Genomic DNA, 13,743 nt, shown 5'->3' with positions numbered 1-13,743 from the left:
ATCAGTCTCTCTGTTATTCCCTAATTACTCCTCGTGCCTGGACATTGATCCATGTTCAAAGTGATACATTTCCTTTGACCTCCCCCAGATATCTTATCTCTGGCTACTCTAAATACTGTATACCATCTTCCATAGGCATATACCAAGTTAGAGTATATAGAAATAAAGACTTGCTAGGTTCCTCATGTGGAAGTGGCTACAGTTAATAGTAAAACTGGTATCATCAGTTATTCATTAAGTCGAGATGACAATTTCTGCCCACCTTGTAAAGGACAGATTGCAACCTCCAAAAAGTCCAGCCCTGTCTGTGTTTATACAACTAGCACTGCCAGCAGCTAGCAATTGCAGAGACCAAAACCAAATGAACGTGAAAACTGAAGTGACCCTTTTGCTGCTAGAGATGGGTTGTTCCTAACATGGAAATGCCATGAAAACAGGGAGAGTGAAAAATTGGCTTGTCCCCTTTCCTGCTCTTAACTCGTGCATAGATGAATGCAACCTTTATGAAAGCTCTAACAATATTTTAAATAAAATAGGAAAATGCAAATCTGAAAAGAATAGACAGACAAAAAGATTTGGAAAGTTAAGAATACAAGAAGAAAATCATTTAACTATTACTTTGAGATAGTAGGTCCTATGTTTAATTTTGGAAAAGGTTACAGAAATTACTACTTCGTTGTTATCTAAGTGACTTGTAATCCTGTTAGGCTAACATTTATCTTTGTCTTGTCCCTTGGCTGCCTTTCACTTCTTTGCTTTTTTATTGCCATCCCCACATTCAAAAGACTTTCTTGTACTTTATTACCAGCCGGAGAGGCAAAACAAATGGGCATCTCATGAGCTATTGTCATTACTGGTGTGTCTTGTCATCACTATGCAAAGCTAACACCCACACAGAAACACGACTAGCTCCGGGACTGCGATGCCTGTAGTCACACAGAGGCACAAATGTTCTACAGGGAAGTGTCTGTTCATCAAGCCGCTTTCATTCCAAATGCTAAACAAATATTATTCAGCTGGGATTTGAGGGCCCAACATTTCTCAGAAATTGCACACCAGTGAATGAAAGGGGGAAAAACCTGAGAAATATATGACTGATTCATGAAATAGTGTAATATTTAAATGGGCTCTAAAATATTTCACCTGCAGAGGTTCTGAAACGTGCTAAGTAAATACTAAGAGTTGAGAACATACTGTAGCACAGGTTGACTACATTAATACAACACTCAGTTATGATAAGGCTTCTATTTTTCCTATTAGAGACGCCATTCTCTTTAAAACATCAACAAGAAGAACCAAAAGGGAATTCCCTAAGGTCAGCTCTGAGGAAACATAAACCTCTAATTCAATAACTCCGCTACTGCACTGAAAAAGGCCTTATTATTGCAACATCCATATGGAGTCAATTGGACATTAATGACTAATCAATCCCTCCCCTTTCTATTCTACTTATAGTGTCACAAGCCATGTTTAGATTAGCCCATTTCCTGCTTAGGATCGCTCAAGATGTCTTTTGTTCTTTCAGGGCTGGCCTGATGGAGGCAGCTTAAACAAACACACGACCCAAGTGGTGCAGGAGTTATAAACTGCCATATGTGAATGAACAAAGGGGCCATACTAAAGCCTTTTGTGGTATTTGTTAATGTTTTTCATCTGAGTTTAAAAAGACCTAATGACTTTGCGGTGAGCTGATGCATGTGGCTCGTGGCTTTGCAAAATTAAGGAAATTCTAGCCAGTTATATATCAGCATATATTTTCCAAAGTCCCTTGTTTTCAGTTTTGGTGGCAGCGAGTTTACTTTTATAGTACATTTGTTTTACATATGCAAGCAGAATTCTTCATCTCGATTAAAACAGAGCACCAGTTTTTCACAACCGTCCTCACAACCTGCATATGCTTCTTTCCCCATTTGAAAGACTGGAAGTAAAATTAACAGTGAAATATCCTTCTTCTGTGTGTAAAATCAAGGCAGCCCTTCTCAGCTTGAGCAGTGGTAGCAGCTCACTCACCAGTGTTCTAAACTGAACTGCAAGTTGGGTCCTATTAAATGCTGAAACAATATTTCTAAATAGGCTATTATCACTTCTGTGCTCCGCGGCCAGCTATGCCCAAATCCATGTTATTTAAGTGAATCAAAACCCCTAAATGTAACTATTTTCTTGATGGCTTACACAAACAGTTTAGATTTCTTGACCACATTTTATAGCAAAATTAACCCTTATGGAAATTTGGCACGGAGTACAGCTAAAAACAATATAATCGTCTATTAAATTACATGGAATATTAACTGAATTAATTAGTGCTTAAGGTTTGACTTAAGCCCTCAATGACCAGCATGATCCCACTAGTGCTGTAACACAAGAACATGAGAAGTTACTCTCTGGAGATACATGAAACACCTAGTCAGAAAGGGGGATGAAGCAGCAGCCTTTAATATAAATTTGGGGAGATAAGTAAGTGTCTTAATATTTTGCAGTCATGTGCCATTTGCACACCTCAAGACCCTTCACAGATAATTAATTAAACCCTAACAACCCCCCTTGTAGATAGATACTGTTGGCAGAAAAAGTGAAACATATTGAAGTTGAATGTTATGCAGCTTAAGTAGTGACACCAGAAGTAAGGGGCTGTCAGCCATCAAGTCTAACTGCAAGCTACATTCCCCCTATAGATATCATTGTTTCCATTTCATGTTTAATTTCATACACAACCAAGGAAAGCAAAGGCAGGGGAAACCAGGGACAAAATACTCCAACTCAAGAGAAATATTACTAGTAATTATTATTACGTATCTGACAAGCTCTAATGATATTGCAAGTTGCTTTTTCAGAAAATTGTTGTGGCAACAACTGGGTAGTTACTGTTACTATATCAATCAGCTTCAAAGTCAAAATGATACGAAGAGGAATGGATTGATATATTTAACAGAAAGATGTTTCCACAAGAGTAATATACTTATTGCCAGTGGAAGTGTTACCAGCATAATTTCAATCAGAAAACATGATACTGATTTTAAAACATAGGGACTAATTCTGCAGTCTTCAGTCATGCCTAACAGTTTTTAAAAAAATCCTGTCTGAGCAAGGGCCATAGGACACGGTCTATTYGTATTTCAGTCAATGTTTTGTTTTGTTTTAAGATGGAAAAATGACAGACAGCAATTCACCATAGAGAAAAAGGCAGCATGACCTCATATTTGATGGATGCGTTGTTCAAGGTGTGTCTGAAAACTGTAAATGAACAACTTTGCTTGCCCCGATGTAGCAAAATAATGAATTTAAAAAGCTGAAGCACAATGTGGTTTATAAAAGGACACTGGTTTTAACAATGGAAAGAGAGGTTTATAAAATTCACAAATTTACAAAACTCCCCCAAATTATGACCATATATTGACATATCAGTGCCGATACTAACGAAATACCAAATACTCTGCCAAAAAGTTTTAACATGTGTCTTGGAATCACTGCTTTAATGTTCCATTTCCTGAGTTCAATCTACAATTGAATGTGACACCTTCTAGCAAATTCTAGCAATTCTGTGTATCAAAATAACTAATTTCCTTCCATCCAGTGTTTGCTGTTCTCACTTGTCATATCACATCCGTAATTAGATGGCAAGGAACTATGGCTAGGGTATGTGTATGCATATGCCGTTTCTTTTTGCCTATCACATTGGGGGGGGTGATATTAGAATAATTGATAATATAATTAGCAAATGATACATCATGAAGGGAGAGAAGCAAAAGCAGCACAGGAACAGGAGTTCTATGTTAATGAGTATTAGAAAATGTTGGGAAAACACTTATGGCTAATTTTTCAAATGTGCTGCACCTGCCCATTTGGGATTTGTGAGTGAAGCCAGGAAGCTGCTTGTACAAACGGGGCAAATGAATGTCCAAAAACATTCTTGCTTTTACCTGATTTGGATTTAAAATGGAGGATTTGCCTTGAAACGGGCTTATACAAAAACTTACAAATTACCCTTATAGAAATACTACCCTTACTGTGTAACTACAGCTGCCAAAGTGAAATGTAGTATTTTCATATTTGCAGAAGCTGTGACAATACTGTAATGATCACATTTTGGATCACTGATTGTGTAAAATTAAGTCAAAGTGAAAATGAAGAAAATACTGACTCCTTCCTAGTGAAGTTCTACACTAAATGCTTGCTTAGATACTTGGCATATCCATGCAGAAGAAAGGTAGATGCTTTAAAACACTTTTCCATTGCTGGGATGCTGAGGCTTCTGAAGGAGAAAATAGCGTGCAGTATAAATTTAGAGAAACAGAAAGTTGTACAAACAAGAGGACTTGTCTGAACTCTAAGTGCTCATGCTTAGCCAGGATATATGATGCTTTTTTCCTGTTGTATTCATATTTCTACCTCATTCCCTGGGCTCAGAGAGGTGGGGAGGAGGGGCAGGATTCCCCCTTCTTCCTGCAGCCTGACATAATGGTGGCTTCCCAGCAGCTGAAAATTCCCGTGTGCCTGTAAGTTTTGCACTATCTGTTTGAGGCAGTTTCAAGTTCCTTTTGCAATGCTGGAGCAACAAAGACATGGGCAGAGCTGAGAATCAGGACCATGGGGTGTTTGACACCAGTGGCTGTGGTATATGCACTTTAGACTGTGAAAAAATGTTTTAAAGTGCTGAACAACTACATTTAATTTTTCACTCCCTCCACTTAAAAATAGCTAAGCAAATTGACTGATGCTTTCAGCGTTTGTGACAATAATTTTCTCGTGGTCAAAGACTTTCTGTTTAAAACTGCAGCCTACAGTTACTTTTTACAGCATTTTTCTAAATTCCTGAAAAATAATGGTTTACTATATGATGGAAATTGTGACAAGACCTTAACCATAACTGTGCTAATGGGCACCCCTATATAAAACTCCAGGCATTGTAACGGTGGTTGTACGACATTAGAAATTCTACTGTAATCATTTTTAAAATAAAGGTGCTATTCTAAAAGAATCAATTACTGCAGCATAGAAAGAAACAGCAAATGAGAAAGCCTTATATTTAGCAGTAGGAAAAAAAAATACCACAAGACAGTTGAAAATCCAAAGGTAAGACCTGTGGAGGACAGCCAGATTTATTTTTCTGAAAGTGAGAACCATACTGTATGTTAAATATTAGTGTCTGGAGAGGAGCTGATTTCAATGCAATGGGAAATAAGTCCACACACCTCCAGCTCAGATTTTTCAATACTCAAAGTGGGAGTTCCTGCTGTAAAATTTTATGGGGATGCTGGCAACAACCAAATTCATAAAGTCATTGCTATCAGAAAAGCGATGAGATGGTCCTTAAAGACAGAAGGTCTTATTTCTATCCCATTCGCAGGCATTGAGTTACTCCAGAATAGACAAGCTCAGGCTGAGGCCCTGAATCTCATCCAACACAACTGAAATAAAGCGCCTAAGTACTTTATCCCAAATTCCTGATCTGTTATGTGTTATTCTGAAAAATTTAAGCATATCATTCAAGTTTCAGGCACAATCAAGTAGAGGCTTATGTGTTAAAAACAGCAACCATGATTAATGAAGGCCACATTTTAGCATCTGATCTAATTAACTAAAATATTAAGAAGTTATTTCATCTTCAAATAATAAAGATACACTTATGGGAATTTTGCCTATCAAGGACGGATAGCAAGAATTCAGGGGAATAAAAATTCCAGCGCTTGAGCTTTCTGTATTCTCTCTGGAAACACTTCTTTGTTTTCAGACAGCTTTCACTGTTTTCTGATTTTCATCTTTCCCTTCTCAACTGCCATAGCAACTATTACAAATATTTATGTGCGACAAATACTGGCATGGAGCAGCATTCTTTCTTCTGGTATTTCTGAAGCCCTGTCACCAAAGTAGATGATGCTTTGTCATGCATGTACTACCTGCTGTTTACACCTCTGCAGAGCAGGGTGTTAAACAAGTTACCTCACAGGTTTGGGTTGTGTTGGCAGCCTGCCAAGACTGATCTGCTTGCAAAATTATGGTTCCTTTTCACTTACATCTCTTGCTGGTCAAAGTCGACCTTTTGTGGAGTTAAGACAGAATTGTGTCACCCTTTAGTATAAGCAGTTATTTACTACTGGGCATTGTTTTCTGCAAATATCAGTATTTTGAAGCTTTTGAGTACGTGGTAGAGGAGCTCCTTTAAGAAAGAGTTGATCTGGTTTTACTTAAAAGATTTGCAAAACCTAGGCACTTGTCATGAAGACTGCTCTGTCCCTGGGGAGCGAGAAAGTGAAGTTTAGACAGATGGACAAAATCTTGGAGCTGGACAAGGTGGCAGTTCATTTCCCCTCCTCCTTAGATAGCAACCTTTTGCTCCCTTTGTTGCGCCTTCTCCTCGTGTTTCTCCCCAAGCAGACCAGGAAAGTAGCTTCTACACTGCAAAGTAGGTGTACAAGCTCCCTTTCTTTCCCCAGTTAGCTCATTCCTCTCCCTCACATATATATCAACTATTCCGCATTCACTGCTGCTGCTGCCACTGCAACCACTCATCTGTTCTGTATGCTTTGGAAATCTGTTATATCTGTGACGAAGCCTCACACCATTTCTTCTTTCTCTACCACGCAATTTCCCTTGCTACTGGGCAGGCAGAATCCCTCACTGTGCTGTAAAATGCATTGCAGTGTGGCTAGCCTAAGTCAAATACGAATGGGAAGTGCTAATTTTATGGACATAAAACAACAGACTGTTGTAATTGCTGCAAATGTTGAGCAATGAGTTTCTATGTTGGTCAGCAAATCCACCAAGTGAAATATTGCAGAACTAGATTCTTACGCTTACTATTGAAAAGTTATATGTTCTTTTAAAAGCAAATGTGAGTTTGTGCTCCTATACTCCAATTCAGATCCAAAATCCTGTCCAGACCAAAAACTGTGTATATCTGAACTGGAATTAATAAGATCAAGCTAACACTTATTACTGCACCCAGCACATCACCAGTGGTTACGCAGCTCCCAGTCCCAACTGGCTTGCATCCAGCCTGCTTGGAGCATGGTCTGAAATCTCTTGATCAAACAGATAAGGCTTGAAGCTTTATCAACTTAAATAGTGACTTGGTACATAGAAAAACGTAATGTTTAAACCAAGGAACTTACGAATTAAATTAAGGGACAACTGACAGTGAAAGGGGACAAAGCCAGAAGGAGGACACAGGCACTAAGTCAATCCATGTAAGACAATGGCCAGTACCAAGCACAGGCCAAGGAGTCCAAGCTACGGCTCAGTGACTGACTCCCCATCTAGGCTCATAGCACAAGTGATCTTTGGGAGGCTTGGAAAAATAATAGCTTACTGGGCAGATACAGTAAATACATATAAGTGGGCAGATTACTCCGTATTATTTTAAATTCTTTTTATCTAAACTGGCTGGTATGTGCCTATTCTCAGCACTGCGGACCATGCTTACCACACACTGGCAGATTTAATACCAAAGGAAGAAGAAGCAAGGGCTAAACTAAAAGTTTACAGAAACAGGAAAACTATCACATGACAAATAAACCAAATGAAAACATCAAAACAGGACTCAGAAGAAAAGGGCTTTGGCAAACCGCAAGGCTCACTAGCCCCTGATTATAATATACAAATAAACATAATACCTGAACATTGAACTAATTGTTAGTGCTAATATGGTGCTTTTATCCGTTTCTCAGTATTTGCTTTATAGAACTGAATTTATCTTCACAATGGATCTAATTTTTCACACGGGAAAACAGGACACAGAAAGATCATTTCTCTTTCACAAAGTCACACAGTGAGACAGTGGCAAAGCAGCCCAGGATCCAATCAAGGAAATTTTAACAGATCCAATTCTTTGGCATGAACGAGGATCAGGTCCTGATGGAATTTAAACCTCTGACTACGACAGCTGAAGGAAACAACATTGCAACCTCAGCGAAGGTAAAATCAGTAACTGTCAACAGGAACATTTACATCTATTCTGAAGATTTCTATCTACTAATGAGCAAAATCTTAACATACTTCCTACAAATTTCTAAAGCATTTGACCACAAGCACAAAAATAGAAGGGGCTGTACACATAGCATACCTTATACAAGCACAAGATGTATATGAATCAAAAGAAGCAGCACTGTTACCAAAAGGGAACATCTATGAGAGGAATCTCCTTTTCAGAACCTGAACCAAGAAAACTTATTCAGACCATCTGATGTTCTCCAATAGGACTACATATTTTTGGGTGTCCCCCACCAGTCCCCAGAAATTTAAACAAGGTTCAGCTATGGCTCCTGACTGTATTCCACCACACTCTGGTCAGTTGATATACGTTGATATACATCAAGTTGTAAAAAGAGTTTCAGCTTTAGCTAGATTCAAGCCTGTCTTGGTGTATCCATGCTAGTAAGCTGTATTTCATTACCGACAATCTCAAACGTTCAAAACCATGAATTCACCTTTGGAAAGAATGATATTTCCTTTAAAATCATGAGGTTAAGAGAAAAAATCCTTGTTTTAATTCTATAGTTGTTTTTTTTAATTTTGCATACCCATGTCCAAGCATTTATGAGGCTCTCACATCATATTTTTGAATTTTGCTAGCTACAAAGGTATCACGTATTTTAACATGACAACTGGGATTTACAGGCAATGATATAACTCTAAGAGCTGGGGATTATCCATCAAATGGTGTCACAGTCAGTGACAATGTTTTTGAATACAGGAAGTAATAGAGGTGTTAGTTTATGTCATATTTAATATGAAACTCTTACATACGATTTTTAAAGGCCTCCAGTCAGATGGCAGTTACATGTAACACAAGCTTTGAATACCACTTCATATGCTAGGTCATCTCTGAAAGCACACCTAGCTACCACTAGGCTTAAAACAGAAGTTTCACACACTGGGCAGGGACAACAAATTTATGTCTTAAAATTCATTCTGCAGTATCCTTTCCTATTTATGTCTTACAATTACATAGAGCCAAATGTAATGGATTCCAAGACTTGCATAACAATTCATGATTCAAAAAGAATATACATGTAGCTTCAGTTTCTGATCAATGACCCAACACCACAAGCACTCCCAGAATTAAAGGAGAACATGACTCTGATCCTGTAAGTCAGATCACTGCCTTACGTTCTAGGCAAGGCATAGAAAGAAAACATTGCTAGATATTATTACATAGGCATTCCATAAAACACAAATGTTTGTTGACATTTGTTATAATTAAAAATAATAATAACTTGAACCTTAAAGACTGTGTCAAATCTAGGGGAACCAGGAGCACTTCCCAGATCCAGCCTGTCTTGGCTGCATGCTGGGATGGGACATAGATGTGTACCATCTCTCTGCACACTTTAGTTTCCTTTGGAAATCCCCATGTGCAGGGAGGGAGGGAGTGGAACTGCACTTCCACAGCTCCCTCAGTCTAGGTGAGCAGGGGACCAGAATGCAGTCCAAAGTGCACTTCCCCACAGATTATGGCCAGCAGTGGGACTAAATTTGGAGTCCTTGATTCAGGAATAGATCTGTCCTATTAAAAAAAAGGCTCTACAAATAGTCAGTACATATTTTTCAAATGTAGTAAATTTCATAATTCTGAAGTTCTAAAATTCTGGTGATACGAATAACACTGTCCAACAGATTGAACAGCCACACACTCACTCTCCCAGAATGGCACTTGGACCTCATAGATCTGGATGTATTTCTGATGGAGAAAGATAGGGGGTTAAAAGTTGGCCACTGATATGTTACTTCAGAAATGTTCATTTTCTATGTGATTGTGTTATTTGTGTAACAGCACATAACAAAACATATAAATATTATCTTAAAGTGTCTCTAGCAATCTGCACTCAAATGATATCTAAAAAAACATTAATTAAAAGTAAACAACAATGACAAAACAGAAGGGAAGATGTGAAACACTAAGTCTTAGAAGAATTATGACTATGGCTATTATGAAAAATTGACATTCAGTTGAGATTGTGACCTTGGCAACACAATACAGTGGAACAAGGCCCTCTTATTACAAGAGGCCAAAGAGCAAGTTGTCGAGTTTCTTAGTAGCCCAGTGCTGAAACAGACGTGTACACAAGCACAAAACACCATCAGCACATATAAAATGCAAACTTGGAAAGATCTGTGACAGCTTCATGACAATTAGAAAGAAGTGTTAATATTTTTGAAGACTAACACAGCCCATTGCCTGGTATAATATGTCAGAGGCCACAGTTTAATCGTTGACATTTCAGCCACACTGTTTTCAATGGGCTTCCACTCTAAGACATGCCATGCTAGAAGTGTCATCTCCGAGAGAGCTTGCCAAAGACAAGGGATGAAACTTGGGTGATATTTTAATATCTTTTATAAATCCAGCTAATAACTGATCTAAGTTCACTTTGTCTACAACTAGAAGGACAAATAAGCAGCTCAGTTCTGAACTCTTGCCAGTGCTTTTTTCTCAGATCAGCAGAGGGATTCATCCAGCCCTTCTTTTCCAGAGACATCTCTTGGCTGCTAAACCAAGTCTGGAAATCTGAATCCATTCATGAACTCAGATTTCCCGTGTGGCAAAACACCATGCCTCAAACTGCCCCACTAGCCCTAGGAAGACGTGTACACTGTCCTTAAACTGGCACACATCACTGTAGCTTAGGTTACATATGTCAAAGTTTCGCACTGTACTATCCAGTAACAAGAGGGGCTGTCAGTACCATGAGGTGTATTGGGACACTAAATTAAGGACACCAGAAAGAGAAAACTTGAACTGAAGGAAATGAGCTAACCCAAGAAAATCTACAGGGACTTTATGTCATAGGAACCAGTAACAGTGCATCTGTAAGTATGTATTTATGTGTTGCAACATTTCATCCCAATTGAGGAAAAAAAACCCTCCTTTAACATGTTGAAATATGAGAAGTTGCCACAGGATGGGAATTCCTTTCATAGCAGTTTATAAATATCTGATTAGTCAACAAATATTTCTGAAAGTCCATGTACCTCCTAACTCTTTTTTTCAAAAAAAAATTGCAAAACATCTATCTATATGTTATTTCTTAACTATTTTCTGTTCATTATTTTTCTGTTTAGAAACAATATGGCAGTGGCCAATCACGTGCAATAAATGATGAGTAAATGAAGCTTATAAATAATAGCTCCCTACAAATGAGAATCTGAAAATTATTGGTCTTATAAGGAAATATTACAAACAAAATATATATTTGGGGAAAATCTGAAACATTTCATTAAGATGCTAGTCTTCAAATGAATAATAAATGGTTGATGAGCTCCAGTCATCATCTCAACTCATTGTTATGGAGTCTAGAAATCTTGAATATGATAAAACACTTAAAAAAATGTTTAAGCAAAAGATACATGAGCAAGTACTCATTGGAGATGTGTCAGTTCCATGTGAGAAGCTAATCATGATGTTAGGCCAGTAAGTAAGAATATTTTGCTGAATTAAAATTTGAGTATTGCTGTTCCTCTGTATGGACCAGTCAATACAACAACACTCAGACTGAGTCAATCTTAGAACCGAACGTACAACTTCTCCATTGTATAATACTGTCCTCATCCAAAATAACATTTACATGTGCTGTTGTTGTCAGACTTCAAAATGAAGGGACAATTCATGGGGCCTTACCTGGACTATTTATTTTTCTGTCATAGAGAGACAGAATAGATTATGTGCTCAGAGGAATATTTTTCTATACAGAGGATATTAATGCCTTTTTATCACACAAATTCTGTCTCTGTATTGCAAGAACTGTTTGAAAATAACCCTTTTTGTCAACAGTCACAGGTTTATTGGTCTTATTCTTTTGATCCAAGAAAAAAAGCAAATTGTGAACCTGTCAGATGTTTGGCTATTAATTGGAATATTTAGAGATATTTTAACTTTTTTCTGAAGAGCAGTGGCATAACTAGAACTTGCCAGGTTTAAAAAAAGAGAGAAATTATTCTCAAACAGAAGAAGCAAATTGAGGGGGCAAAACGTTGTGTAATATTCTATCTGAATAGGACATTAAACTTAGTACAGTGACTGCTAGGTAGGGCTACATGTTGTTTTCTGATCTGTCATGGGGTAGAGAGGATAGCAGTGGCATCCGCTCCCAGAGCACACATGGTAACCCTGCTAGAGACTAGACTGAGTCCTCAGAAATACTGATTTACTTCTGTGACTTTACATTGTACGACTGTTATATAGAATGCTCACTGAAATCAGTGAAAAGGCACTGCAGGTTTATATTATGAAAAAGAAATTTTCATATAGAAAATGTAAAACATTTTCTCCATTACCATTTGACAGCTGCCTGTCAATAAAATAGTGCTTGCTGTATCTTGAATAGTTTGTGAGTGCAATGGTAAGCAACCTTCTTAAACAGCTCTAACTTTCTACAAAGCTGCTAAATCCTTAAGAACTGGTGAAATTATATGCATGCGTGTATTGCTTTGCTGAAATAATTTTCCCCATTTATCCTACGCTTTTTTAATAATATAAAATGTGAACAATTAATTGCTAGTTGCTAGGGGAAAAAACAGTTGTGTTTCAGGAGGTTTTAGAGGATATATGCAAGAGACAACTTTTCATGTATCCAGCCTTTGCTATGGATGTATTATAATCTCATATAAACACACAAAGAGCGTTCAAGTTTCACCCTGGGATGTAAGCTCTTCAGTACCTATGACACTGGCAGCAGTTCAGCTACACAACCATTCTGTGCAGCAATGTTCAGCAAAACATGGTCAAAACTGCAGCTCACCTTCTGCATCTTCTGGCCTTGTAAGATCAATGACACCAGGGCCCAGTTTTCCATCTTCATTAGGTTTCCCTGATAACTGTGGGCCTAAATTTTCAAACCTTGATCTTTCCTGGAAAAGAACAGAAGTATTCTTAATGCTCCATAAAATTTAGTTTTAACTATGTGCCTATGCATGTATGTATGCACAGATACATGCCTTATTTTTTAAATCTGAACAAACAAAATGAGTGCATTTAATCAGAAATTTAACCGAGACAAAGTTTCACAGGTTCTGAGTGTTCACATTTATGAAAATCAGTTTTTAATGTGAAAACATATACAGAAACTTTGAAATTATTTTGATCTGTACCTCCATAATGCATAAGTGATTGTACATGCAAACATGAAACACTCTTGGCAGGAAACAGTGCTGATCTGCGCTGCTCACTTTGTCTTTCCCCTAAATTTTCTAACTTAAACTGGAAAAAACAATCATTTGGGAGACATGAAAATTCAGAAGTTGAAAAAAGAGTTGGTATGCTGCTAATTTAATGGAAACGCACTTTTTCCCCACTATGAGATTCAACTTTGCATTTCAGACACAAGTCTGAATTTTATGCAAGAGGTTTTCAAAGGCAAGTATTTGAAAGAAGGAATACTGATGCTGATGTTATTATTTTGTCTAGGAATTTATATTGCATCTCAGTGGAAAGGGAACCTCTATCTAAAGAGAGTAAAAGAAAAAAAGAAAAAGAATAAAAGAAAAAGAGTGCATACTCCTAGAAAAACACAAAGCTTTTCAGAGCTGAACACCTCCATGGAAAAGCTGGAACTGGAAAGTGGAAACTAAAGTGTATTTTATGTGCTAACCCAGTTCTTCAATCAACTTCTGGACAAGGGCACTACAATTGACAGTGTAATACTGTCTCACAATAGTAGTCTCTGTAGTACTGTGTATCAGTAGCTAAGTGTTCAATGGTTATCATTAATTTAGCGTTCTCATTTGAAGGAACATAACACGTTTTCCCTC

At 37.7% G+C, this 13,743-nt stretch overlaps 1 protein-coding gene across 9 annotated transcripts in view; it reads right to left on the bottom strand.

Annotated features, from left to right (window-relative positions):
• SOX6 (SRY-box 6) overlaps positions 1–13,743 on the bottom strand; it is a 270,848-nt gene that overhangs the window by 21,937 nt on the left and 235,168 nt on the right. For all 9 annotated transcript variants that reach the window (XM_026076624.1, XM_026076621.1, XM_026076623.1 and 6 more), the window contains one exon: positions 12,735–12,843. In XM_026076624.1, the coding sequence (XP_025932409.1) occupies positions 12,735–12,843 (109 nt within the window). The remainder of the gene's footprint in view (positions 1–12,734; positions 12,844–13,743) is intronic.

Source organism: Apteryx rowi, unplaced genomic scaffold (genome assembly GCF_003343035.1).
Source record: "Apteryx rowi isolate R43461 unplaced genomic scaffold, aptRow1 scaffold_435, whole genome shotgun sequence".
NCBI classification, from domain to species: Eukaryota; Metazoa; Chordata; class Aves; order Apterygiformes; family Apterygidae; genus Apteryx; species Apteryx rowi.
Note: the sequence above shows the minus strand (reverse complement) of the source record. Positions and strands in the feature narration are given on the sequence as shown.